Below are 25,345 nucleotides of genomic sequence, written 5' to 3' on the forward strand. Positions count from 1 at the left end.
ATTTTCACATTAGTGACTTAAGTAGATATCATGGCTGGCTCTTACGGTCAATATTCCTCAGAGTGCCTGTGGCAGCCTGGCTATTGTCTTCCTGAGTAATGGCCACCCCTCTGTAGATGGCAGTTTGTCTTCATGCTTGAGCTTAGAGGAAGACGGGTTATGGGGATCTTTGTTTTCTTTTATTCTTTGTATCACCATCAGAGAAAAGGAGATTATATGAGACAAAAGGAACATGGTAGTACCATCTTCAGAGAGACATTTCATCATGATGAAATGAAGAAAGCTGATAGTGGGTTAGTTAATATTTCAGACATCAACATCTACAGGAATGAAGTCACTGATGCTTAGAAATGCCAATGGAAATGGTCTATTTCGTTAACTAACAGACTGTTTCATTGAATTTTTTTTTTTTAAGGTAATATGTATTAGAATTCACTTGTTATATGCAGAAGACATACAAAATAACATGATTTTCTCAAATTAAATGTTATTAAACAAACAGAACTGAAGAGCCAACCTGGATGTGAATATCTGGAAACACTGAAAACCCTGAAAGATGTGCTGAACGATTCAGAAAATAAGGCCCAGGCTTCCCTGAGTGTGTTGAATGATTTTGCAAAGGTGGAGAAGACCCTGCAAGAAAAAAAGGTAATGTATCTTTTCCAGCTTTTTTTAAAAAAAATGGTCATTTTTGGTCAAAATCGGTAAAAAAAAAAAATTCCTATAATTTGAAGTTAGTTACTTTAATGTAAGACCTTAACTAAAAGAAAGTTATTAAATATCTTTCAATAGAAAAAAGCATGCTTTCTTCTACTGTTGTAGTTTGCCTAAAATCCTCAACCTGTTCATGATTTGCGAAAATATTTTTAATGAAATGGAGAATTTTAGTTCAATCGATGTGTTATTTATTTATTTTTTATGTTGCATAAAAATGCTCCCCTTGTCATTTAATTAGGTAGTCTTGTGTCTTCCACTGTTTCATCAGGTAAAACAGATGAACTGTTGACCACTGCAGTCTTAGTCCTGGTGTGTTGTTCTCAGGGTTTTTCTTGTATCGGATATATCATGTCTGGCCCACACACAACTCATGAAGGGAAAGCTTTAACTTTTTTGATTATGCTTTTTTTTCCTTGAATTTTTCACATTTCTTTTATTTATTTTTTTGGCAGAAAATTTTTGAGAAAAATGACTGTGGATAGCTCGTATTGTTATATCTCTACAGATACATTGTTGTGCATATTTTTAATTTTTTAAAACCTTTTCCAGGCTCTTGATGAAATTCTCGAGAATCAAAAACCTACATTATATAAACTTGCAGAGGAAACAAAGGCTTTGGAGAAGAAGGCTCCTCCTGATGTAAAAAATACGTATAGGCAGGAGTTTGATGCCGTTGAAGGAAAATGGAATAAACTGAAGACCAAAGTTTCCAAAGATCTGCTTTTGCTTGAAGAGATTACACCCAAACTCAGGACTTTTGAGGTAAATTCCAAGGCCGTTAGTAGTTTAAGTTTCTTACAGGGTAAAATAGTAATTTTTATGTCAGCATCTCTCAGCTATAATGGACATTTGAGCATTTGGCGTTCTTTCTTGTCCCGCATTTATTATGATTTTACGATGAGATTTATAACTTGCTTACCAAAGACATACATTTTTTGTATCCTTTTTTTAAAAATTTTTATTGTGCCTTAAGTGAAAGTTTACAAATGCAGTCAGTCTCTCATACAAAAATTTATATACACCTTGCCCTAGTGAGACAGCACACTCCTTCCCTCCACTCTCTCTTTTTGTGTCCATTCAGCCAGCTTCTGACCCCCTCTGCCCTCTCATCTCCCCTCCAGACAGGAGATGCCAACATAGTCTCATGTGTCTACTTGATCCAAGAAGCTCGTTCTTCACCAATATCATTTTCTATCCCATTGTTCAGTCCAATCCATGTCTGAAGAGTTGGCACCAAAGATATACTTTTAATGTGCTGGAGAACACATTTATTTCCTTTTATCTTGCAGAGAAAGCTCCTTGGTGGAGGTACAGTAGACCTTGAAGATAAAATTGCTAAAAAATGGTCAACATATGTTTCAGGAATGGGGAGTCTGGGTGAAATAGAGGCCAGTGATTAGATTACAGAGGTAACTCGGTTGGAGTGGTAGAAGTTACCCAAACCAAACCAAACCAAACCACACCAAACCAATTGCCATCTAGTCGATTCCAACTCATGGCGACCCCGTGTTGCAGAGTAGAACTGTGCTCCGTAGAGTTTTCAAGACTGCTACCTTTCAGAAGCAGATTGCAAGGTCTTTCTTTCATGGCACCTCTGAGTGGATTCAGACTGCCAACCTTTTGGTTAGTAGTTGAGCACTTAACCATTTGTGCCACCAGGGACCCTGATGGCACAAGTAGTTAAGTTCCCAGCTGCTAACTAAGAGGTCAGTGGTTCAAACCCACCAGCTGCTCCATCAGAGAAAGATATGGCAGTCTGCTTCTGTAAAAATTATAGCCTTAGAAACCTGTGGGGCAGACCTACTGTGTCCTATAGGATTGCTAAGAGTTGAAATTGATTCGATGGTGCATACAACAACAACAGGGATTCCAGGGAGTAGCCACAAACCAAACGTGTTGCCGTCGAGTCCATTCTAACTCATAGCAACCCTACAGAACAGTGTAGAAGTACTCTGTAGGGTTTTCAAGGAGTGACTGGTGAATTCAAACTGCTTACCTTTTGGTTAGCAGCTAAGCTCTTAACCGCTGCGCCAGCAGGGTTCCAGGTGGTATCAAACAGCTGAGTCCTTGAACCTTCCGTTTAAGGTCTTAGACATTTGAATTGAAAATCTGAACCAGGCCATGGGCAGACAGCGTCTGATTGGGAAAGTAAGTAATTGCAGGGACACAAAGATTCAGAAGCAGGATACTTTGCAACATCTGAAAGTTTCAACAGATGAAACTGTAATAAAGTTCAAGAGGAAAGGGTAAATGTGAGAGCAGGTGAAGAGAAAGCGGTAAAGGTCAATGTCAGATAAAGACAGGATTTTAACATTTTGCCTTTCCAAATCAGTTGGTTTTCTAATAGGAAAGCTCTAGATGAAGAATGAAACAGTCACACTCCCTCCCCACCAAGGCTCCTGATACTCTCAGTGTCTCCCAGCGTCTTACCTTTTTTGCCCCCATAGGTCATTTTATCCCCAGATGTTTCCCAAGATATGCTTTTAGCACAGTGCCTGCCCCAGAGAAGGCACTCAACGAAAAAGTTTAAATGAATGAGTTGAGATTGGTGAGGGAGATTTAGATTTGTAAATAAGCATACACACATACATATATATACAGGTAGTCTTTGACTTACAATGGATTCAAGTTGTGGTGAACCCCTGTTACGCCTGTCTGTTTTATTTTTTTTTGGGATATACTTTATCATTAGTGATAATGTACCGTATGCAATGTTGTAGTGCGTAATTTGCTGATATCATTGTAAGATGTTCACTGGAAGATGTTCAATATTATGATTTATAAAGATACTGATAATTAAAGACAATAATGATGAAAACTAAAAAAAAAAAAAAAAAAAAAAATGACGTATTTGACCTACGCCAGGACCAACTTATGACGGAGTCGAAAGAAGGGAACCCTGTTGTAAGTCAGGGACTACCATACGTGTGTGTGTGTGTGTGTGTGTGTGTACACACACATATGTCCTGTGTGTACTTCAGACCCAAAGAAAATTTGTGTAAAGGATATTGCTGAGAGAGTGAAAAGATTGGAAGTAAAGAGAAAATTTATGAAGATGATGTTTTGAAAATCAAGGCTGGAGAACATGTGGTAGAAGAAGGGCTGGTAGACAGTATAGATCCAGGTGGAAGGTTCTTAGCCAGAATAGGTAGAGCAGTGACCGCTGAACTTGAAGAGAAGCTCTGTTACTGAGGAACCGAGGGACAGTTCAGTGGATGGTGAGCAGGAGAATAAAGAGGCAGCGGTTTTGGTTGTGCATGTAAAGAGATGGTTTTCTCCAAGTATGAGCTGCAGCTCTAGACTGAGATCTTATTAGAATAAACCGTTAATAGTGCAGAGGAGTGTGCTATGTATAGCTTGGTATTTTTGACTCCTGTAACTTTGTGGATGGATCTGCTTTTCTTCTGTGCCTTCAGTTGTAATTGTTTCCAACTTTACATACAAGAATTGCCCTTATACATAATTCTGAAGTTCTTGGTTCTGGGCCAAGCACTGGATTATCAGTGCTTCTCAACTGGGGACAATTTTGTCCTTCAGGGGACAGGTGGCAACATCTAGAGACATTTTTGTTTGTCACAGCTGCAGGGAAGGGAGGGCCAACTGGCATTTAGTGGGTAGAGGTTATAAAAAAATAGATGCTGCTAAACATCTTATAGTAAGCCCCCTAGGAGAAAGAATTATCTGACCTAAAATGCCTATAGTGCTGGGGTTTAGAAACCCTGGGTTAAGTATTTCCCTACTTTTCAAAAGCCTATCCTTTTGTTTTCAAATTTAAATCTGAGTTACAGTTAGAGAAATGTATGTGCAAAGATTATATCCAAAGGTTATATTTGACTCCTAGAAGTGTATTCTAGGGTTAGTTAAATAGGTGGCAAATCTTTAAATATGGAATTTAAAGAGAATAAATATTCTGCCAATCACAAATGTGAGTTGTGTGATTATTGTCATTAGCTTTAGGCTTAATGGGTTGTTGTCACCAATGCTGCAGATCCAGGCACTTAAAGAGGCCAGTTGGAGCACGTGCCGAATTTATTTCCATGGAAAACATCCCACATCAAACACGTGCGTCTGGACATTTAGGAGCTTTTTTACTATTACAGTAGCAGATTTATAATGTCCAGTTATTTTTTATTTGCTCCTTTATGTCCTAACTATAAGATCGTTGACAATGTCTGTACTATATTCCTTAGTTGCCCAAATTCTTTGCCGAAAAATATTTTTAATTGTAAAGAACAGTTTTGTTCCCTTGTTGGCTTTGAAGGACTTGCTTCCTACTTAAAAAAAAAAAAAATTTTTTTTTTTTTTTTTTACCCACTCACAATTCACTTGGAAAAAATTTTGATTATTTTTTCCCCAAAGATATTTAGATAATTGCAGTAAGTGTTCAGCTGAAGGTTAGCATTGTTTTCCCTTTTCTTCCGTGACCTGATGTATAATTTCTTATACATTTAAGTTGTGTTTGTTTTTAAGGCCTGGTAGGTTTTAGATTCAATATCAATTTATAACAGTGTTTCTTAGGAACACAGTGGCTGACTTGTTCATTTCTAAAATGCATTTTTAGTTATATGTCGTACACAAAGACTGCTCATTGTGAAAAAAATGAATAATGCAAAAGTATGTAGAATGAATATTTTAGAGTTCATTTTCCTTCCCAGTATTATTTTCCTCCCTGGAGGCAGCCACTGTTAAAAGTGAATCCTTGCTGGGGTTTAACATATTCAGAGTAAGAAGGAAGAATCCAAGGATCTTAGTAATTCTAACCATTTACAGACTTGAGGGCACCTAACGACAGCAACAATAGAAACAAGGAGCAGTGGTAGTTCAGTGGTAGATTTCTTGCCTTCCATGTGAGAGACCTGGGTTCGACCTGGGTTCGATTCTTGGCCAGCACACCTCATGTACAACTACCTCCTCAACCCCCCATATGCGTCTTGTCAGTTGGGGCTTGCATGTTGCTGTGATGCTGAACAGGCTTTAGTGTTGCTTCCAGTCAGAGAGACAGACTAGCAAGAAAGGCCTAGCGATCTATTTCTGAAAAATCAGCTAGTGAAAACCCTGTGGATTCCAATAGTCTAATCCCCTAGTGCATGGAGCTGCTGTGAATCAGAAGCTGACTCAACACAGCTAACAACAGCAATAATAGAAACAAACGATACTGGAATTCAATAGGGACATCTAAATAGGAAGTCCACAGTGACTGAGTTTTGGAGTACGAATCCCATTATTTATGTACAATAATACCTTTTCATGACACAGCACATTTAAGCTTTGAAAGTATTTTTATAGCCTTGTACTTAACTTTTTTTCTGGTCCCCATCCTATAACACTTCTTAAAATACTCTTGTTATTTGTTTGCGTGCAATTTTTCCTCTCTGTTCTTGGTCAGCATTGCAGTGTTTTCCTCATTTCCCTTGTGTTGTGTGCACTGCTGGTTTCTTTATACAGGTAGAGATTCAGCCTCCACATTCCTATTCTAAGTATCATGTGCACATAAGTTCCATAGTCTTTTTTGTCTGTTCTAGGCCAAGGTAATGACCTCTATTCCTGTGCTTAAGAATTAAAATGTTAATTGGTGCTTTTAGACTCTACTTCACAGAAAGCACTTTCGCTCCTTCCAGTCAGCAAAACATTTTAAAATATGTAAAATAGATAATTTTTTTCATTAGACTCATTTTTAATATTGATTATTCTGACTTGATTTTCTTGTGAATCATGGGGATAAAATATTTAATTTTAAGAGACTGCTTATATATCTTATTAGCCATAGCAATAATATGTTTGGATTTAGGAGCTGTAGAGTATTTTGTATTTTTCCTCTGCCTTATTCAAAATCTCCTACAGTGCGGTTGTCATTATTGGTGTTAGTTGTCGTCGAGTTGATTCTGACTCATGGTGATCCCATGTGTGAAGGAGTAGAACCGCTCCAGAGGATTTTCTTGGCTGTGATCTTCATGGAAGCAGATTGCCATATCTTTCTTCTGTGGAGCTGCTGGACGGGTTCAAACCACCAACCTTAGGTTAGCAGTCAAGCACAAACCATTTGCTCTATCTCTCGACCCTCTACGATGTGGTTTAATTGAGAAATCATGAAACCCCCAAGGCACATGCAAAACTCTGCCTTATCTTTACTACCATTCCTGTCTCTTCAGCCCCCTCCTCCAGCCACACTTGTTGCTGTGCTCAGGGTCTCATGTAATCTCTTGCCCTGATAATTCCATTACCCTAGAAATCTGACTCCCTCCTTCCAATCTCTTCCTTCTCTAATTCATCTTCCGCACTGATGCCAGAGTTAGCCTTCTGAAAATGATCTGGCACCTTCCCCATAGTAATACAAAGTGCTTTCTCGAACATCTCATTAGCTCCAGTCCGTTCTTTGCCTGGAGGCCATGCCTGAATACCCACTGTGAACTGAGTCAGATGGGGTGACAGTGTGGTGGGTCACAAAGTACCACACTGGACCATTGCTCTTCTCCGGAAACTTCATATGCTTGCTGGGAATTTACATCCTTTTCTTCTCTGCTCGTCCTTTAAAACCCTTTTGTTACCAAATTATTATTAAAAAAATTTTTTCTTGATGACATTTTCAGTATTGGAATTCATGTTTACTAATTGAGTGTGTTTCAATTTTTGGTTGGTAATAAGGATTTTGAGAAGTATGATCTGATAATATAAGCCACCAATAAGGTGAGTGGCACTCTGGCGCCACCGATCTGTGGTATAACAATACACCAATCAGAACTAAATGGAGAATTTATTGCAGGAGCCTTTTCATTAGATTACATAGGGAACCTCTAGTTTTCCAAATATGACACAGAAAAACCAAAGCAAACCCATTACGGCTCCCTAACTATCACACAGGAAAGCCATAATTATGCATGCAACCCTTACCTCACAGAAATAAAGGAGAAAAAGGCAAAAGTCTACAAAACTAACCCATCCAGGAAGCATCATCTAATAAAATGCTTAACCTACACAACAGTGAGGCGCAACTCTGGTCTGCTGAGCTTCACGCATTTCAGAAGGGGCCCGCCTTGACGCTAAATGCTTTAGGACCGGAATACCGGACTACCTGAGAGGTCCAGAGGCATAAAAAGTGGCTGTTACAATGGTTAAACCACCCTTAACCGAAGAATTAAGAATAAGCGTCCTCTACAATAAGTGTTCAGAGCGCAGTGTGGGTTAGTGATGGAATTCCTGCCTTCCATGTAGGAGACCTGGCTTCAGTTTCCAGGCAGCGTGCCTCGTGGACAGCCACCGCCCATGTCAGTGGAAGATCCTGTATTGCTGTGATGCTGACAGGCTTCATTGGAGCTCCTATACTAAGTGCTGGACAGCCTTCAGTGGGGCTCCTGTACTAAATGCCAGACAGGCTTCAGTGGGGCTCCTGTACTAAGTGCCGGACAGGCTTCAATGGGGCGCCTATACTAAATGCCGGACAGGCTTCAGTGGGGCTCCTGTACTAAGTGCCGGACAGGCTCTAGTGGGGCTCCTGTACTAAGTGCCGGACAGGCTTCAGTGGGGCTCCTGTGCTAAGTGCCGGACAGGCTTCAGTGGGGCTCCTGTGCTAAGTGCCGGACAGGCTTCAGTGGGGCTCCTGTGCTAAGTGCCGGACAGGCTTCAGTGGGGCTCCTGTGCTAAGTGCCGGACAGGCTTCAGTGGGGCACCTATACTAAGTGCCGGACGGGCTTCGGTGGGCCTCCTGTAGTAAATGCCGGACGGGCTTCGGTGGGGCTCCTGTTCTAAGTGCCGGACGGGCTTCGGTGGGGCTCCTGTTCTAAGTGCCGGACGGGCTTCGGTGGGGCTCCTGTTCTAAGTGCCGGACGGGCTTCGGTGGGGCTCCTGTACTAAACGCCGGACGGGCTTCGGTGGGGCTCCTGTACTAAGCGCCGGCCGGGCTTCGGTGGGGCTCCTGTACTAAGCGCCGGCCGGGCTTCGGTGGGGCTCCTGTACTAAGCGCCGGCCGGGCTTCGGTGGGGCTCCTGTACTAAGCGCCGGCCGGGCTTCGGTGGGGCTCCTGTACTAAGCGCCGGCCGGGCTTCGGTGGGGCTCCTGTACTAAGCGCCGGCCGGGCTTCGGTGGGGCTCCTGTACTAAGCGCCGGCCGGGCTTCGGTGGGGCTCCTGTACTAAGCGCCGGCCGGGCTTCGGTGGGGCTCCTGTACTAAGCGCCGGCCGGGCTTCGGTGGGGCTCCTGTACTAAGCGCCGGCCGGGCTTCGGTGGGGCTCCTGTACTAAGCGCCGGCCGGGCTTCGGTGGGGCTCCTGTACTAAGCGCCGGCCGGGCTTCGGTGGGGCTCCTGTACTAAGCGCCGGCCGGGCTTCGGTGGGGCTCCTGTACTAAGCGCCGGCCGGGCTTCGGTGGGGCTCCTGTACTAAGCGCCGGCCGGGCTTCGGTGGGGCTCCTGTACTAAGCGCCGGCCGGGCTTCGGTGGGGCTCCTGTACTAAGCGCCGGCCGGGCTTCGGTGGGGCTCCTGTACTAAGCGCCGGCCGGGCTTCGGTGGGGCTCCTGTACTAAGCGCCGGCCGGGCTTCGGTGGGGCTCCTGTACTAAGCGCCGGCCGGGCTTCGGTGGGGCTCCTGTACTAAGCGCCGGCCGGGCTTCGGTGGGGCTCCTGTACTAAGCGCCGGCCGGGCTTCGGTGGGGCTCCTGTACTAAGCGCCGGCCGGGCTTCGGTGGGGCTCCTGTACTAAGCGCCGGCCGGGCTTCGGTGGGGCTCCTGTACTAAGCGCCGGCCGGGCTTCGGTGGGGCTCCTGTACTAAGCGCCGGCCGGGCTTCGGTGGGGCTCCTGTACTAAGCGCCGGCCGGGCTTCGGTGGGGCTCCTGTACTAAGCGCCGGCCGGGCTTCGGTGGGGCTCCTGTACTAAGCGCCGGCCGGGCTTCGGTGGGGCTCCTGTACTAAGCGCCGGCCGGGCTTCGGTGGGGCTCCTGTACTAAGCGCCGGCCGGGCTTCGGTGGGGCTCCTGTACTAAGCGCCGGCCGGGCTTCGGTGGGGCTCCTGTACTAAGCGCCGGCCGGGCTTCGGTGGGGCTCCTGTACTAAGCGCCGGCCGGGCTTCGGTGGGGCTCCTGTACTAAGCGCCGGCCGGGCTTCGGTGGGGCTCCTGTACTAAGCGCCGGCCGGGCTTCGGTGGGGCTCCTGTACTAAGCGCCGGCCGGGCTTCGGTGGGGCTCCTGTACTAAGCGCCGGCCGGGCTTCGGTGGGGCTCCTGTACTAAGCGCCGGCCGGGCTTCGGTGGGGCTCCTGTACTAAGCGCTGGACGGGCTTCGGTGGGGCTCCTATACTAAGATACACTAGAAAGAAAGTCCTGATGATCTACTTCTGAAAAAGCAGGCAGTGAAAACTCTGTGTGTCACAACAGTCTGATCCTGGTGTACGTAGGGTTGCCATGAGTCGGGGGCAGACTCAGTGGCAGCCAACAGCAACAACCGCACAAGCAATGTTCAGCCTTGCTCACCACCGCACCTACCGCTAGAGTGATTTCTGCCTCTGTGTTTCTACTATGTTTGTTTACACCTTCACAGTAACTCCATCTCTAGCCAGTTTTTACTATAATTAGGCATGTCTGTCTGTCCTCCACCAGGCATGAGCTTTGCAAGGACGGGAGCCTTGTCTGCACACAGCAAGTAATGGGATGCAATATAATGGCTTTGTTGTTGCCTTCAGACAACTCAAAAAAAAAAAGTTCAGACAACTTGGAAACCCTGGTGGCGTAGTGGTTAAGTGCTACGGCTGCTAACCAAAAGGTCGGCAGTTCAAATCCACCAGGCACTCCTTGGAAACCCTATGGGGCAGTTCTACTCTGTCCTGTAGGGTAGCTATGAGTCGGAACTGACTCAACGGCAATGGGTTTTTTAATGGGTTCAGGCAACTTACTCATTCCTAAGTCTCTAATGAGGTTGGATCTATAACAGCTACGTGCTTGGTGATTGTAAGTGGCAGGACACCTGTGTAGTCACACTGGTTCTGTCCTTTCTCACCAGTCAGAGGCACACACAGAACACCTGAGCTCTGAGAGAGTGTGGAAAGGGAGATGGTCGTGCTCTGATTCAGACTCACAACCCAGATTTGAAATTACTTTGGGAAGCATTTTAGGGGAGAAATGGTAAATACTTTCTAAGAGTTATAGACAGTATAGTTGACTGCATTCTTTTTAGGTAACCTATGATTGATATAATTATCTCATAAGGTTCTTTAATCACTTTGAATACATTTTACTTTATTAAAAGGAATATTGATACTTTCCAAATCTTAGAATTTAAGAATTGGATAGTTTCAGATAAATAAATGTAGTGGCAATGTGATTGTCATTTTCCTTACTAAGTGAGGGAATACTTTTTTAAGATAGAGTTTTGAGGTTAATAAATACTGTAAAACTAAAACAAGATAGAAACCCCACTGTCTTAAGTTAACTGCTTTCTTCTGGTTTCACAGTCCATCTTGCCCATGTCTTAGTTAGAAATTGCCTGCTCACACCAGTGTAAAAGCTGTGGACATTGCTGCAGGTGGGGGAGAAGCAAAATAAAATGGCAAGAATTTAACTGTAAACAAGTCTAGGGAGTAGTTGTGTACCTTGGAATCTTACTGTCTTAAATCCAGAGTTACCACGCTTGCCATTTTTTCCATCCCTGGCTCCGGGGATGTAATGGTTAAGAGCTGTGGCAACTAACCAAAAGGTTGGCAGTTCGAGTCTACCAGGCGCTCCTTGGAAACCCTGTGGGGCACTTCTACTCAGGCCTTACAGGGTCGCTGTGAGTCAGAATCTACTCAATGGCCATGGGTTTTGGCTCTGCGGATGGGGTGGGAGATGGGGTGAAGCTGGGGTAGAGGACTGGTTTTGCTGACCCTGCATTCTTTTCTGTGATGCAGCTGCAGGTGTTGCCCATCAAAAATGCCTCTAAATCACTGCCTTTGCACAGTGATTGCCAGTGTGGAATTTTGTCTCTTCCAAATGAAAATTTTTTGATTTTTCAAAAATACCAAATGAGTAATTTTATATTAATTGGAGAATTTGTGAATATAAATAGGAATGAGAAATGACTACCCTAGATTAGTATTTAGAGTTTATTTTTTGCATGTGACATAATGATAGCCATTTATTTGAGACATTTACCAGTGGTTTTTATTTTTTTTGTATCGCTTTGTAAGAACCAGTCTTCCAAAATTTGTGCTTATATATTCATATGTGTATATTCACGTGTATGTACATACACACACACGTATTTTCATTCTCCAAGTGGGTGGAGTTGGAGAACAGTTAAAAACTGACTGTTATGGATTAGAAACTCAGAAGTGTACCAACTGAGTGGATTTTAAATAGGTAAACACCGTTTTCACGTGGCCTCCTTCACATTCTTTGTATCTTCTTTGCTGTAAAAGTGACTTAAAGCTGAGCAGCCTTTTGGTATTTTTATGAAGCACAGGAAACATCTGCCACAGTGGTTTGAGACAATATATTAACCTTCCAGGTAAGGAGGAGCTACTGTCTGAGAATGGAGATGGAGTAGACCTACCTGCCTCCCACACTCGCCCGCACCCAGGCAGTAGCTGGTCTTGATCTTTTTGTTGCTAACCTAACGTGCCATCGAGTCAGTTCTGACTCATATTGATGCTGTGTACAACAGAATGAAATACTGCTCAGTCCTGCGCCATACTCACAATCATTGCTATGTTTGAGCCCACTGGTGTAGCCGCTGTATCAATCTTCGTGCCTAAGAAAATAATCCCTCTCATGTGATGTGGCCACATGGCAGGAATGCAGGAATGCTGTGTGAATCTGCTGCTACCAGCCATTTCTAAAGTTTGCGTCTTCCCTCCTTTAATTGGCTTCCTTCTGCTCAGCTGTTTGTACAGGTCTAGTCAGAAATATCAAAAGCAGTAGCTCTTTTTAATGAAAGTAGCTCTTTCATTTTTCTAGTTACTCTTCAACAGTTATAGAACAAGCGTGGAAGTTAACTGACACTTAAATAAAAATACACTTACTGAAGCTGGTCATTCCTTGGAGCTTCTTATGGGAAATAAAAACCAAAACTTGGAAGTGGTAACTGTTTTTTGGGGGGGTTAATCTTTGTAATAGTAAAGCAGTTGCTTCTTGTAGCTCTTGGTATTAACGGCTACCATTTATTGCGTGCCTCCTATGTGCCAGGCCCTTTCCAAACATTAGCTCTGTTTTTCAGAGCAAGGCAAAGCAGCTGGTGTTCTCTCTGTTTTACAGATGAGCTACTGAGGCTTAGAAAAGAGAAACGAGCTTCTCTCTGCCACATGGCTAGGAAGGTGCAGAGCTTGGTATGGGAACCCCTTTCCATGGGATTCTCCTAGAACTCGGTGTGCTCAGGATTATGCAGAATTTTTCTTTCGTGGCTTCTCAGATTCCTATCTGTTTCTTTTGTTACTGCTGGGATGATCAGGTGCTCTCCGTGGCCTGTGTCTGTTGTTTTCTCCTTTTTTTTCCTCATGTTAAAGTTTAAGAGAAAGAATGAACAGGTACATGTGAATTGTGTGTGCCCATGTGGATCTTTGTGTGCCTGAGAGAGGGAGGAAGGGAAAGAAGAAGGGAAAAAAGGAGAAAGATGCTTAAGGTCATAAAACATCTCTCCTTTGCCAGTGGCTGTCCCTGGGTGACGCAAATGGTTTGCACTCAACTAGTAAAAAAAAAAAAAAAAATTTTTTTTTTTACTAACCTAAAGGTTGGCATTTTGAGCCCACCTGGCAGCACTGTGGAAGAAACGCTTGGCAGTCTGCTTCTGTAAAGATCACAGCCAAAACAACCCTGTGGAGCAGTTTTACTCTGTCGCATGAGTCGCCATGTGTCGGAATTGACTCAGCGGCAAGGGGCTTGTTTTCGGTTTTGCCCTCAAGTCAATTCTGACTCATAGCAACCCTATAGGACAGAGTAGAACTGCCCTACAGGATTTCCAAGGAGCAGCTGGTGGATTTGAACTGCCAGCCTTTTGGTTAGCAGCTGAACTCTTAAACACTGCACCACCAGGGCTCCTTGGAAACCCTATGGGGGCAGTTTTACTCTGTCCCGTACAGTTGCTATGAGTTCGAATTGACTTGGCAGCAATGGGTTTGGTTTGGGGAAGTCAAGGCTGCTTTTTTTAGTCAAGGTTGATTGTGATCAAAATGTTTCTACATTTTAATTCTGAAACAGAATGCTTCTACATATATTTTGCAAACCCTTGGCCCAGGAGACTATCAGCTTTCATTATTCAAAACTAGGTTGAAAGAAATGCCTGTTCATATAGCAGTAATGCTGCCTAAATTCTTAAAAATTACAGAATGGATATTAAAAGTAGAAGAATCTGTGACAGCAAGTTAAATGAACAGTTAAAAAAAGGTCCTTCATAATTTATGAACCCTATTTTTTTTTTTTTTATAGATGTATTCATTCTTTCTCTCCTCATTCCAAGGAACTTCGTCTATCTTTCTGCATACCTCACCCAACCTGTCTTAACAGTGTGTCTTCCCAAAAGGATTTCTATGATAAGACCTTAGAATCCTGGAGCAAACACATAAGTAGAGCTATGCACCAAGTCAGAAATACACATGAGTAGAATGGGCCTATGAGAATAGTGACAGAGAGACTATGGACCAGTGAATAAGAAAGCTTGACACAGGTGTACAGTGTGACTAAAATGATTTCAAAGTTGTGACTGGAATAAGGAGCATAAGGAAGGACTTGGGTTGAGTGGTATAATATTAATAGAGGAGAAAGACTTAACCACAAAAGCCCTTTTTGTTTACCATCTTCATCAGAGAATGGCCCTCAAAACTAAAAAGTGTGTAATAGTCAAGATTGAGAGTGTATTATGGCCTGAACTATGAAACCGATGGAAAAGCCACTCAGATCCTCAGGAGATAAGTTCCTGATGCTCACAGACATAAATGTGCATTCCAATTACTAGTGGGATTTTTACCCATGATCTCAGGCCCACTTTATGCATTTTGTGAGAAATTACCAGAAAAATGGAGAGGGATGAATATCATAATTAAGAGGGAATATTAATTTCTAGATGCTAAAGACCTGTGAGTGCAAGCTTGATGTCATTTCCTGACTCACATGGGTGCAGGGACTGAAGAACCCAAAATGTTCAAGTCAAGTTGCAGGCTGCTGGTTCATGGGGTTGTGGGAGCTGGCATATCCAAAATCTGCAGGTCAGACAGCAGGCTGAAGGCTTTTCATGTCCCAGGAACCAGAGGTCAAATGACATGAGATGATTGCAGGATCGAGAGGGAGAACTTTGCCGGAACATCCGTTTATATCATGGGTGCAGGCCATACCCCCAAGGAAACTTGTCTTCCAACTGATTGGCTGCTCATATCAGATCACAAAATGGGAAGTGATTACATAGCGTCTGCCAAACCACTGAGAATCATAGCCTAGCCAAGCTGACATATAATATTAACCATCACAATCACTCACCAACTAAGAGAAATATTTTATGTTAAAACAATGTGGAACTAAAATATATATAGTAACATGGAGCAAGGGATGGAGAAAGAGCAAAAGGGGAGTTAAAGAGTGCTAAGGTCCTTGAGCTATTCAAAGGCCAAGCAGAGATATTACTTCATTAGAAAAATATAATAATAGATGTGTACGTTAAAATTTCTAAGAAAGACTCAGACAATTGTTGGTAGGTGCCATCGAGTTGGTTCCAACTCAATGACCCTGTGTACAACAGAACTTAACACTGCCTGGTCCTATGCCATCCTCACAATTGTTGCCATATTTAAGCACATTGTTGCAGTCACTATGTCAATCCATCTCGTTGAGGGTCTTCTTTTTCACTGACCCTTTATTTTACCAGGCATGATGTCCTTCTCCAGGGATTGGTCCCTCCTGGTAACATGCTTAAAGTCTCGTCATCCTCACGTCTAAGGAACATTCTGGTTATACATCTTCCAACACAGATTTGTTCATTCTTCTAGCAGTCCATGGTATATTCAGTATTCCTCACCAACACAATAATTCGAATGCATCAATTCTTAGGTCTTCTCGTGTTCATTGTTCAGCTTCCACATGCATATGAGGTGACTGAAAATACCAGGCTTGAGTCAGGTGCACTTTAGTCATCAAAGTGACATATTTGCCTTTTAAGATTTTAAAGAGGTGTTTTGTAGCAGTCTTTTGCCTAATGCACGTATGGCACTGTAAAAACCAAACCAAACCCATTGCCATCGATTCAATAATGACTCATAGTAATCCTATAGGCAGCGTAGTGTTTCCAGGGCTGTAATCTTCACAGAAGCAAACCGCCACATCTTTTTCTTGTAGAGTGGCTGGCGGGTTCAAACCGCCGACTTTTTGGTCAACAGCTCAGAGCTTAATCTCTATGCCACCAAGGCTCCTACAGTGGGTCCAAACCAAGAAAAAAAATCAAACCCCTTGCTGTCGAGTTGATTCTGACTCATAGTGAGTGACCCTACAGGACAGCGTAGAACTGCCCCATAGGGTTTCCAAACAGTGGCTGGTGGTTTTGGTTAGCAGCCAAGCCCTTAACCACTGCACCAACAGGGCTCCATATGGCACTATATGAGTGTAATATTGTATGTGAGTTGCCAGATAGGTTCCATCTTTGTGTTTCAGTCCAGCATTATATGGAGAATAATGCTTGATTCTGAGTAGTATATTTTAAGGGCATTAACAAATCGATGTAGTTTCCAGAACATGTTTATCAGAATGGTGAGTGTGTACCTGGATGTCCTCCTATGAGACAGCTTGGAAGCAACTGGTTATGTTTAACCAATGAAAGAAAAGACATGTGACTGCCCCAGAACTGAAGGGCTTTTTTTGAACAGGAGAGTAAATTTATCTCTATTCATAGGAATGAACTAGGAGCAGAAAACTGAAGAAGGTAGAGAGTAACAAATTCACTGCAATACAAGGAAAAATAATAAGTCAAACTGACCAGTGATGGAGTGGGAAGACTTGGAAGGAAATGAGCATCATTTTACTATAGTATTTAAAGTCACGTTTAACTTACTTGCATTCTTCAAGGCCCAGTTCCAACGTTACCTCCTCTCTGAAGCCTTTTTTCTATACCGAATGTTTCCTAGCTCATCTGTCTTTGAACCCCAGCAGCATACATAGTAACTGGATTATACTGGGTGTCCAGTAAATGCTGGATGAAAGAATGGAGCTAGGTAGTGGTCTCTGCTTGGTTCCCAAGGCGTCCAGCAGCAAAACTAAGAGCAATCTATTGCATCTTTTCCACAATGCTATTTATTCATTCCTGCTTTGAGTCACTAACTGTAGTAAAAAGTTTATATTAGATTTTATGAGAACATAAGATTTTTTTAGCTGATTATACCTGGTAAAGTCTTTTATTCTGTCATTTGAATTTTTGATCATAGATGTTGCTTGCATTTGAGCAAAATACCTCGGTTCACTGGAGAGTGTTTTGAAATGTGTAGAATGATTACTAAGCTGTCTGTCTCTTGAGGGATTTAGTCAAGAATGGAGAAGATAATTATTTTTGAAGTTGGAAAGTTTAAAAAAGGAAACCAATGAAAATGATGCTATCAAAGTTTGAAAAGTTGTGTTCTTTTCCGGTAGCAATGGATCTTGAGATGTAGTAGGTTGAATGTCACTGAATAATATCCCCCTCTGTTATTGTGTTCGGTTTAGACTGATGCAGATGCCATCGCGAAGTGGATGGATGGTGTGAAAGACTTCTTAATGAAAGAGCAGGCTGCCCAAGGGGACGCCGATGGGCTGCAGAGGCAGCTTGACCAATGTTCTGTGAGTTCTGCTGACCTGGCGAACCAGCTATAATCAATCACATTTCCTGCTTTTTCTTTATTTTCTGCTACTATTAAAAGTGGAAGAATATACCACGATATATATATTTTTTATAAGCCTAGATAAAATATCTTTTATGATAAAACATTTTTGACTCTGTGGTTAATAAAAGAAGACTGCTGAGTCATATTTTTCTTTGTGGCTGTGGTTATGGAATTTTGATAGAACAAGTTTAGTTCATCAGGATCTGCTATTTTATGTTACAAGGAAAACGTTAATGTAATAATTACCACTTGTACATATATATATATATGTTTTTTATATTGCTCTTATAGTGCCACATGGTGAAAAACAAATTTAAGAAATATAATTTGCTAGTAATGCTGTATATAACTTATATTACGTGAGAGCATTAGGCTTCTCTAAATTAATTAAAAGCACTATCCCCTGTTGAGGATCAGGTATTTCCAATCTAATTTGGCATGTGGCTACCTGAGGCACCAAGGTTAAGTAAATTTATTAAGACATAATATTAAGTAGTCAGAATTCCTGACTCCCAAGCAGCTTATTCTTTATAGTATTTTCAGGGATATAAGCAGACAGACTAGCATTATGATGTCTGTTTACATCGGAGATAAACTCAACACGGGCTTATTTTATGTGTCCAGGCCTTTGTTAATGAAATAGAAGCAGTTGAATCCTCTCTGAAAGACATGAGAGAAATAGAGGCTAACCTTCGAAGCTGTCCAGTTGCCGGAATCAAAACCTGGGTGCAGTCAAAACTCTCTGACTACCAAACCCAATTGGAGAAATTTAGCAAGGAGGTAAGTTTTTCAACTTTATTGTCTGTAGTTTTCAAGAGATGTGTACAGTGGCTTGTCTTGACCAGCTGAACTGATTTTGTAAGCTATCCAGTTTGAAAACAGTGGACTGGGAGAGCTGCAGCATGGGTGGCAGGTTGGGGCAGGGGGAGGGTATATTTTTTTTTAATTAAGGAAGGACACTAACTATCCAGTTTGGGCCAGGACTTGCTCCTTATTCTTGTCTTGAATCTGGCTTGACACGTGTATTTATGATACCTGCCTCACTACCAGGACAGTTGAGTTTGCTACATAGTAATCTCAGCCATTAATGAGCTCTCGTGGTGCACTGATTAAGAGCTCAGCTGGTAATGAAAAGGTTGGTGATCTGAACCTACCAGCCACTCTGTGGGAGAAAGATGTGGCAGTCTGCTCTATGAAGATTACATCCTTGGAAACCCTATGGGGCAGCACTGGTCTGTCCTGTGGGGTCGCCATGAGTCGAAATCGACTCACTGGTATACAACCACCAATCACAGGCATTAATCAATGATTTATTCTGAAAATATTTATTAATCAGCCGCATTCATTAGTATGCATGCGTATTGATTAGGCATCATTCTAGGCACTGGGGATACAGCATTGAATGAGGAAAAAAAATTCTGCCTCTAAAAATTTCACATTCTAGCGAGGCAGATCGGTAATGAACAAAATCATAATAAAAAATAAGGAAAGGCTAGTGAGGGGTTAGGGCAAGGTGAGTTATTTCAAAGAGGGTGGTCAGGGAAGGGCTTTCTGAGACTGGGACACTTGAATAGAGAAGTGAATAAAGGGATGAGCCATGAGCCAGAGGCTGAGGTTAAAAACATTCTGGCAGGGGGAATAGCAAGCTTAAAAGCCCTGCGGTGGGAATGGGCTTGGCCTGTTCAGTAAAGAACAAGGAGGGCCGTGTAGCTGGAATGGAGTGCAGAGAGGACTTAGTGGGTTGGAGAATTATGGTAAGATATGTTTTTTTTTTTTTTTTCATGAGGTTAGGAGGTAAGCAGGTAGGCAGGGGATGGATTATATTTGGACTTGGAATTTGGATTTTATTTCAAGTGTAATATCACACAGAAAGTGATCATATTATGAAAGAAAGCACATTTTAATACCCCCCCCCCCCGGATATAATCTCAGAATAATTATTATAATTTTGAGCTTTTTGAAAAGTCACTATTGTGTCCTTATTTTTCTTATTTCTCTTTGGAACCGTGAAAATTGCATCACTGAGTAGTGGTCAGGAACTAATATTAGAGAGACTTTTTTGTAAGTGTTCTCAGTAACGTGTCTTTGTTTAAAAAAAAAAAAAACTTTCCAAGTATAAAAAATAAAAACAAAAAGTTCTCAGCCGGGCTTTGGAACCAGGGCTGGGTGCGTCCTGCTGGCAGCGGGCTCGGTGGGTACTGTGTGGGGCAGTGAGATAAAAGCGCCTGTTTGGTCCCTGTTTATTTTTGTGACTGGGATCCTGTTTGGAACGAGAGAACAGGAAGGCCGTTAAGCACTCTTCCTTACTCTTGAGAGAGCTGTCCTATTCCTGTATTGGCTTTTGGTTTCTGTCAGCTTCTCAGCCAGGCAAGCCCTGGCAAGGTTCAGTTTGAGCAAGAGGCTGAATATATAAAATGACTGTGACTGTGGAAAGGAATCTTCTCCCACAGAACAAGTCTGTTTGTGGTTTTGGTGTCCCAGCGAGAATCTTTCTGAAAATATTTTTAGATGTCTTAGATGTATTTAGGTAATTCATTGAACCAGACTCAGACAAATATTTGTTTTCTAATGAACATATTTTGGTGTCTGTGTGGAATGTACAATTATAATTGATCACCAAATCCAAAAATTTATAGTGTTTTACAAACTTCTTTTATAGCAGAACTCTTCCTTCTCTCATTTTTTAAAGTGACGTCTTAAAAGTTATCCTATCAAACATAAGAAAATTGACTTTTTTGTTTCATAATAATGCTATGGTAAATTTCTTTGATATATGTGCTTTTATTGCAGTAAATTAGATTCCCACATGTAGAATTACTCTGTCAAAGGCTATGCACTTTCAAAATTATAATAGATATTTGCAGATTAATACCCAAAATGTGGTAATAGAATCCCAGTTATAATTATTTTCTTCATTATTATTTGTATTCCACAATATCAGCGTAAAATGTGTAAAGGATTTTATCCAAAATTTTAAAACATGGAAAGTTATATTATATCTTTAAATATTAAAAACTTGAACTTGACATTTGACTTATTAAGTGTTCTTTATTTGGGTTTTTTCCCTTCTAGATTGCTATTCAAAAAAATAGATTGTCCGAAAGCCAGGAAAAAGCAGTGAACCTGAAGAAAGACTTGGCGGAGATGCAGGAATGGATGGCCCAAGCTGAAGAAGAATACCTGGAGAGGGATTTTGAATACAAGTCACCAGAAGAACTTGAGAATGCTGTGGAAGAAATGAAGGTGAGGCTGGAACAGTCAATCTAATAGGTTTTATACCTCTCCTCTTCTGTGTAAAATTACTTTATCCATCCAACCACCCTTCTACCTACCTGCTGCCTATGTGGTGATAAGGCACAATATGTACGTACATTTTTCATAGTAGGATTTCACATTTAAAGAAAAAAGGAAGGGTAGTTATGATTTTATTGACAAAGGAAACCCATGAATTGAGTCCACGAGGGCCTCTAAGACTACCTCTTAGAACCTTGGGGAGCCACAGAGAATCACTTCAAATCCATTGGTATTAGGTGTGAGGAAGAATTATTTTTTGGTAAGAAACAAGAGAGACTTCCCAAGTTGGTTAGGGTTTTTTCATTTTGTCAGGTAGGATTTTTCCGCTTAGCTCACTGGGTACATATGAATACATTTAGGTACCAATAGTAGAAACACAGCAAAGATCATGGAAATGGTGCAGGGCCAGGCAACAGTTCTGTTATATACAATAAGGTCACCATGAATTGGAGCAGACTCTGTGGCACCTAATGACAACCACAAAAAAAAAAAAACGACAACCACAAGCAGTAGGAAAATAAATGGTCAAGGTATTTGGTATCAGTTGGTTCCATAGGGTATATTTCCTATAAACCTATGTGTCTTGTGTCAGTGGTCTTAGATACTCTTTTTTTTTTTTTTTAAATATGTATATAATAAAAGAACTAGGCATCATTCCCAAATTTTAAGCACTGTTTCAAGTGTCCTTGAGTGTTCAAGTCAAAGTAGAAACTGTCTTGAAGGATATATATATATTTTCCTATCTATTAAAAAAAAAAAAAAATTAAGGAACACAGTGAGTGTTTTAACCCCAAAGTTAACAGGCCTAAAAGTACAACTGAACCAAAAATCTCTGTGTAGATATTTTAAAAAGGGAATTATATGACATTAATACATTATTGTATAAGAGTCAAAGTAAATATGACAAGGGACCTTTATTGAAGTTGTAGAATTTTCACTGAAACATCTTTTTTAGTGTATTACTTTTTGAAAATGCTCACTCTAAATAAAATACTGAATATATAAAATATTTTAATGTAACTTACCATGTTAAGGACCAACTTATTTCATTTATTCTCTTCCTTTAAACTATTGGTATTTGAGTTTTGTGTTTTTTTTTTTTAAAGTCACAACCCTGGTGGCATAGTGGTTAAGCGCTATAGCTGCTAAGCAAGAGGTTGGCAGTTCGAATCCACCAGGCGCTCCTTGGAAACTCTATGGGGCAGTTCTACTCTGTCCTATAGGGTCGCTATGAGTCGGAATTGACTCGACGGCAGTGGGTTTGGCTTTTTTGGTTTTATAGAGATTAAAGTCCTTCATTGGGCAATATCTTATCTATTTTTTTTTATGTTCCAAAGAGCCATTAGGATTTTTAACACCACCATACACTTAATTACTTTTCCCCAACCTAGGGAAGTTGAAAACAGTAAACAGTAAAGAAAGCTAAAAGGGAGAGTGAAAAGGCCTTCTTAGCTTGGTTTTTCTGAATATGGAATTATTTATCTTGAGTGTGAAGGGTGAGCCAGGGAAGAAGCTATTTCTGGATCAGATCTTTCCAGTATAACTTTGTTATCATCTTTGAAATGTTAATTATAAGAAAGATAGATATATCTGTGTCCTAGGAGAAAAAAAATGTTTAAATTATTTGACAGAAATTTTAAGGATATCACTACCATGGTGTCACCTCAGTTTTTGTGAAAATTCATTTATGTATCTAATATATTCAGACCTCCAGTGGTCAGTTAAAATTAATTGGCTTTGATTCTTATCTGGACCCATAATTTAAAAATAATGTCAGTAAACGTAATCTAGGATAATTTAGGTGTTAACACTGATGTTATTAAATGAAAATACTTGCGGGGGACTGTGTATAGGGTCGCTCTGAGTCAAAATCGACTCAACAGCAACGGGTTTGGTTGTTACTTTTTTTGTGTACATTAGGTCATATGGTGAGTGACATTTTATAGTTAACATTCTCACTTTAAAAACACTCACCGTTGTGATTGCCTAAATAATGCGCAAATTAGGCAGCCTGACTTATTTAGAAATTTTAATTTTGATTTAGTTATTAAAAATAAAATTGGTTACTGGAATGGGAGACATTTTCCAGTTCGTTCTTTCTTCTATCAGAGGGCAAAAGAGGATGTGTTGCAGAAGGAGGTGAGAGTGAAGATTCTCAAGGACAACATCAAGTTATTAGCTACAAAAGTGCCCTCTGGTGGCCAGGAGTTGACGTCTGAGCTGAACATCGTGCTGGAGAATTATCAACTTCTTTGCAACAGAATTCGGGGAAAGTGCCACACGCTAGAGGTATGGTATTTTTTTGAGTGGTGCATGTTTTGAGACCCAAACTCTGCAAAGTACTGCCCTGCCTTGTAAGTTTCATTGAAGCAAGGAGTGAGTTGAAGACAAAACTAGACTGTTTGCATTCATGTAGAAAAACTCTATTAAAAAAAAAGTCCTGGATCATAAAAGAAAAGGAATTCTTGGGTAATAAATTGGTAAAAAAGGAAAGAGGGATTAGGAAAAAAAAAAAAGATTAGATCTGCCTCCAACTAGTGGAAGGTTCTTGGCAGGTCGTTTAATATCTTCAGACTTGACTTTTTTTTTACATGTGACCTCAAGATTTTCATGTTACAAATGATCTGTAGGGCCTGTTCAGTCCAAAAATTCCAGAAGAATCCCCTGTGAACGTCTTTGTTTTGCTTTGCTTAGTTGACTACATGGAGATGAATTGTGATATTTTTATTTAGAATGATTGATTCTGAGGTTTCTTTTTCTTTTAAATAAAATTAAGTTTTTGTTTTTGCATGAGTATGACTTGCCATATTTTATTGAAAAGATTTAAGAGGCATTTCAATTTATAATCTTTTATTTCTTTAAAACAAATGATTGAAGTCAGTCATAAAATGGTAATGGTAAAAAATCATAACTGCAGTATTTAAAATAACTTAACTCATTACTTGCTTTTTCTGAATCTGTTTTGTGTTAAGATGTTTATAATTGAGACTAATGAGGAAGCTACAATTCACACAGATCCTCATTCTTTAATATTAATAGGTGGTCTAACATAAAACACTAGAGGCTACTCATTTGAGACTTAGAAATTCTATAAACATATAATATTATTTATGGCTAATCATAAATCCTAATGACTGATCTTGGAATTGAATTTTACTGCAGTCTCATCCATGTTTTTCTCTCTCTCAAAACCACCCTTAGTTTTGTTCTTTTTTGTTTCCACTATTCATTTATAGCCCAAATAGCAATTCACAATACGTTTAAATAATGAATGGAGTCCCTAGATTAATCCCAAGCTAACAAAAGTCTACTTGTATTCTATGCCATTCTCTCAGGCTATCTTAGGGACTCAAAGATGGTAATGCTTAGAATGCAGAATGAAATAAGTATTTTGAGGGTTTGAAATTGCTTTGAAAATTACTGTTGGAATTTATAATTATTTGGAGAGAATTTCTTTGACAGAAAAATAGGAAAAGTGTAAAAAAAAAAATGATACAGAGAAGAGAGATGAGGCCTTGTCTTTGAAAGAAGATAAACTAGGTTTAAATATGGAAACGCTCGTGAAATTATCTTAGGGGTTACCGAAAGACCTTGGGAAGAAACAGCCCAAATTTCTAAATTAGGAAGAGACTAATTTTATCATGTTGATTATTTCTAGATTCCTTTAAAGTACTTTTAACCTCAAACATTTTGAATTTATAGGAGAGTATACTCATCCCCTAGATGTAACTGTTGTTAACATTTTATCCAGTTTTTAAAAAATAAAATAGATTAGTGTTATAGAACCTGATTCCATCATTTCATCTTATTCCTCCTCTGTATCCCTGCCTTGAGGTAACCATTATCCAGAAATTGGTGTATGTTCTTTCCATTAATGTCTATATATTTTTACTATATATACTTATGTTTCAGTTACTCTTGCTAGTTAACAAACCACCACCAAAGTTATCTCATGGCTTGTGGAAACAATGAATTATTTCTTGTGATTATGTGGGTTGATTTGGCTCAGCTGGGTGGCTCTCCTGTTCCATGTGGTAGAAGTATAGATCACTTATGTAGCTGTATCAAACTGGGAGCTCAGCTGGGACATTCATGATGGTGTCTCATCTTCTAACCTCTCTCTCCATGTGGCCTCTTTTCTTTACTGCTTATTTTTCTATAGCAGCCGGTTTTTAAGAGGGAGAAAGCAGAAGCTGCCTATTCTTTTTTTTTTTTAAATATTGTGTTGTCAGTGAGAGTTTACACAGCAATTTAGGTTCCCATTTAACAATTACTACACAAATTATTCAGTGACTTTGGTTACACTTTTCACAATGTGTCAACATTCTCATTAATTCCATTCTGATGTTTTGTTTCCAGTACTATAGTAATCTGGTTTCCCTGTCTCATTACCCTTTTATCTTTGCTTTAGAGTAACTGCTGACCATTTGGTCTCATTTAGATGATTTTTTAAAGGCATGCAGTACTTGAAGGAGGTATTCTTTATTTTATGAGCCAGTCTGTTGATTTAGCTCAGCTGCCTGTTCTTTTAAAGGTCTGAAATTTGGCAA

General features: G+C 40.8%; 1 protein-coding gene across 13 annotated transcripts in view; it reads left to right on the top strand.

The window, feature by feature from the left end:
* Positions 1-25,345, top strand: part of UTRN (utrophin) — a 616,684-nt gene that overhangs the window by 194,952 nt on the left and 396,387 nt on the right. For all 13 annotated transcript variants that reach the window (XR_010323082.1, XM_064291826.1, XM_023551169.2 and 10 more), the window contains 6 exons: positions 503-648; positions 1,267-1,479; positions 17,344-17,457; positions 18,126-18,281; positions 20,574-20,744; positions 22,905-23,084. Coding sequence is in view for 12 of the 13 variants with exons in the window: in XM_064291826.1 (XP_064147896.1) it covers positions 503-648; positions 1,267-1,479; positions 17,344-17,457; positions 18,126-18,281; positions 20,574-20,744; positions 22,905-23,084 (980 nt within the window). In the remaining variant the exon portion in view is untranslated. The remainder of the gene's footprint in view (positions 1-502; positions 649-1,266; positions 1,480-17,343; positions 17,458-18,125; positions 18,282-20,573; positions 20,745-22,904; positions 23,085-25,345) is intronic.

The sequence above is a fragment of the Loxodonta africana genome, chromosome 1 (assembly GCF_030014295.1).
Source record: "Loxodonta africana isolate mLoxAfr1 chromosome 1, mLoxAfr1.hap2, whole genome shotgun sequence".
NCBI classification, from domain to species: Eukaryota; Metazoa; Chordata; class Mammalia; order Proboscidea; family Elephantidae; genus Loxodonta; species Loxodonta africana.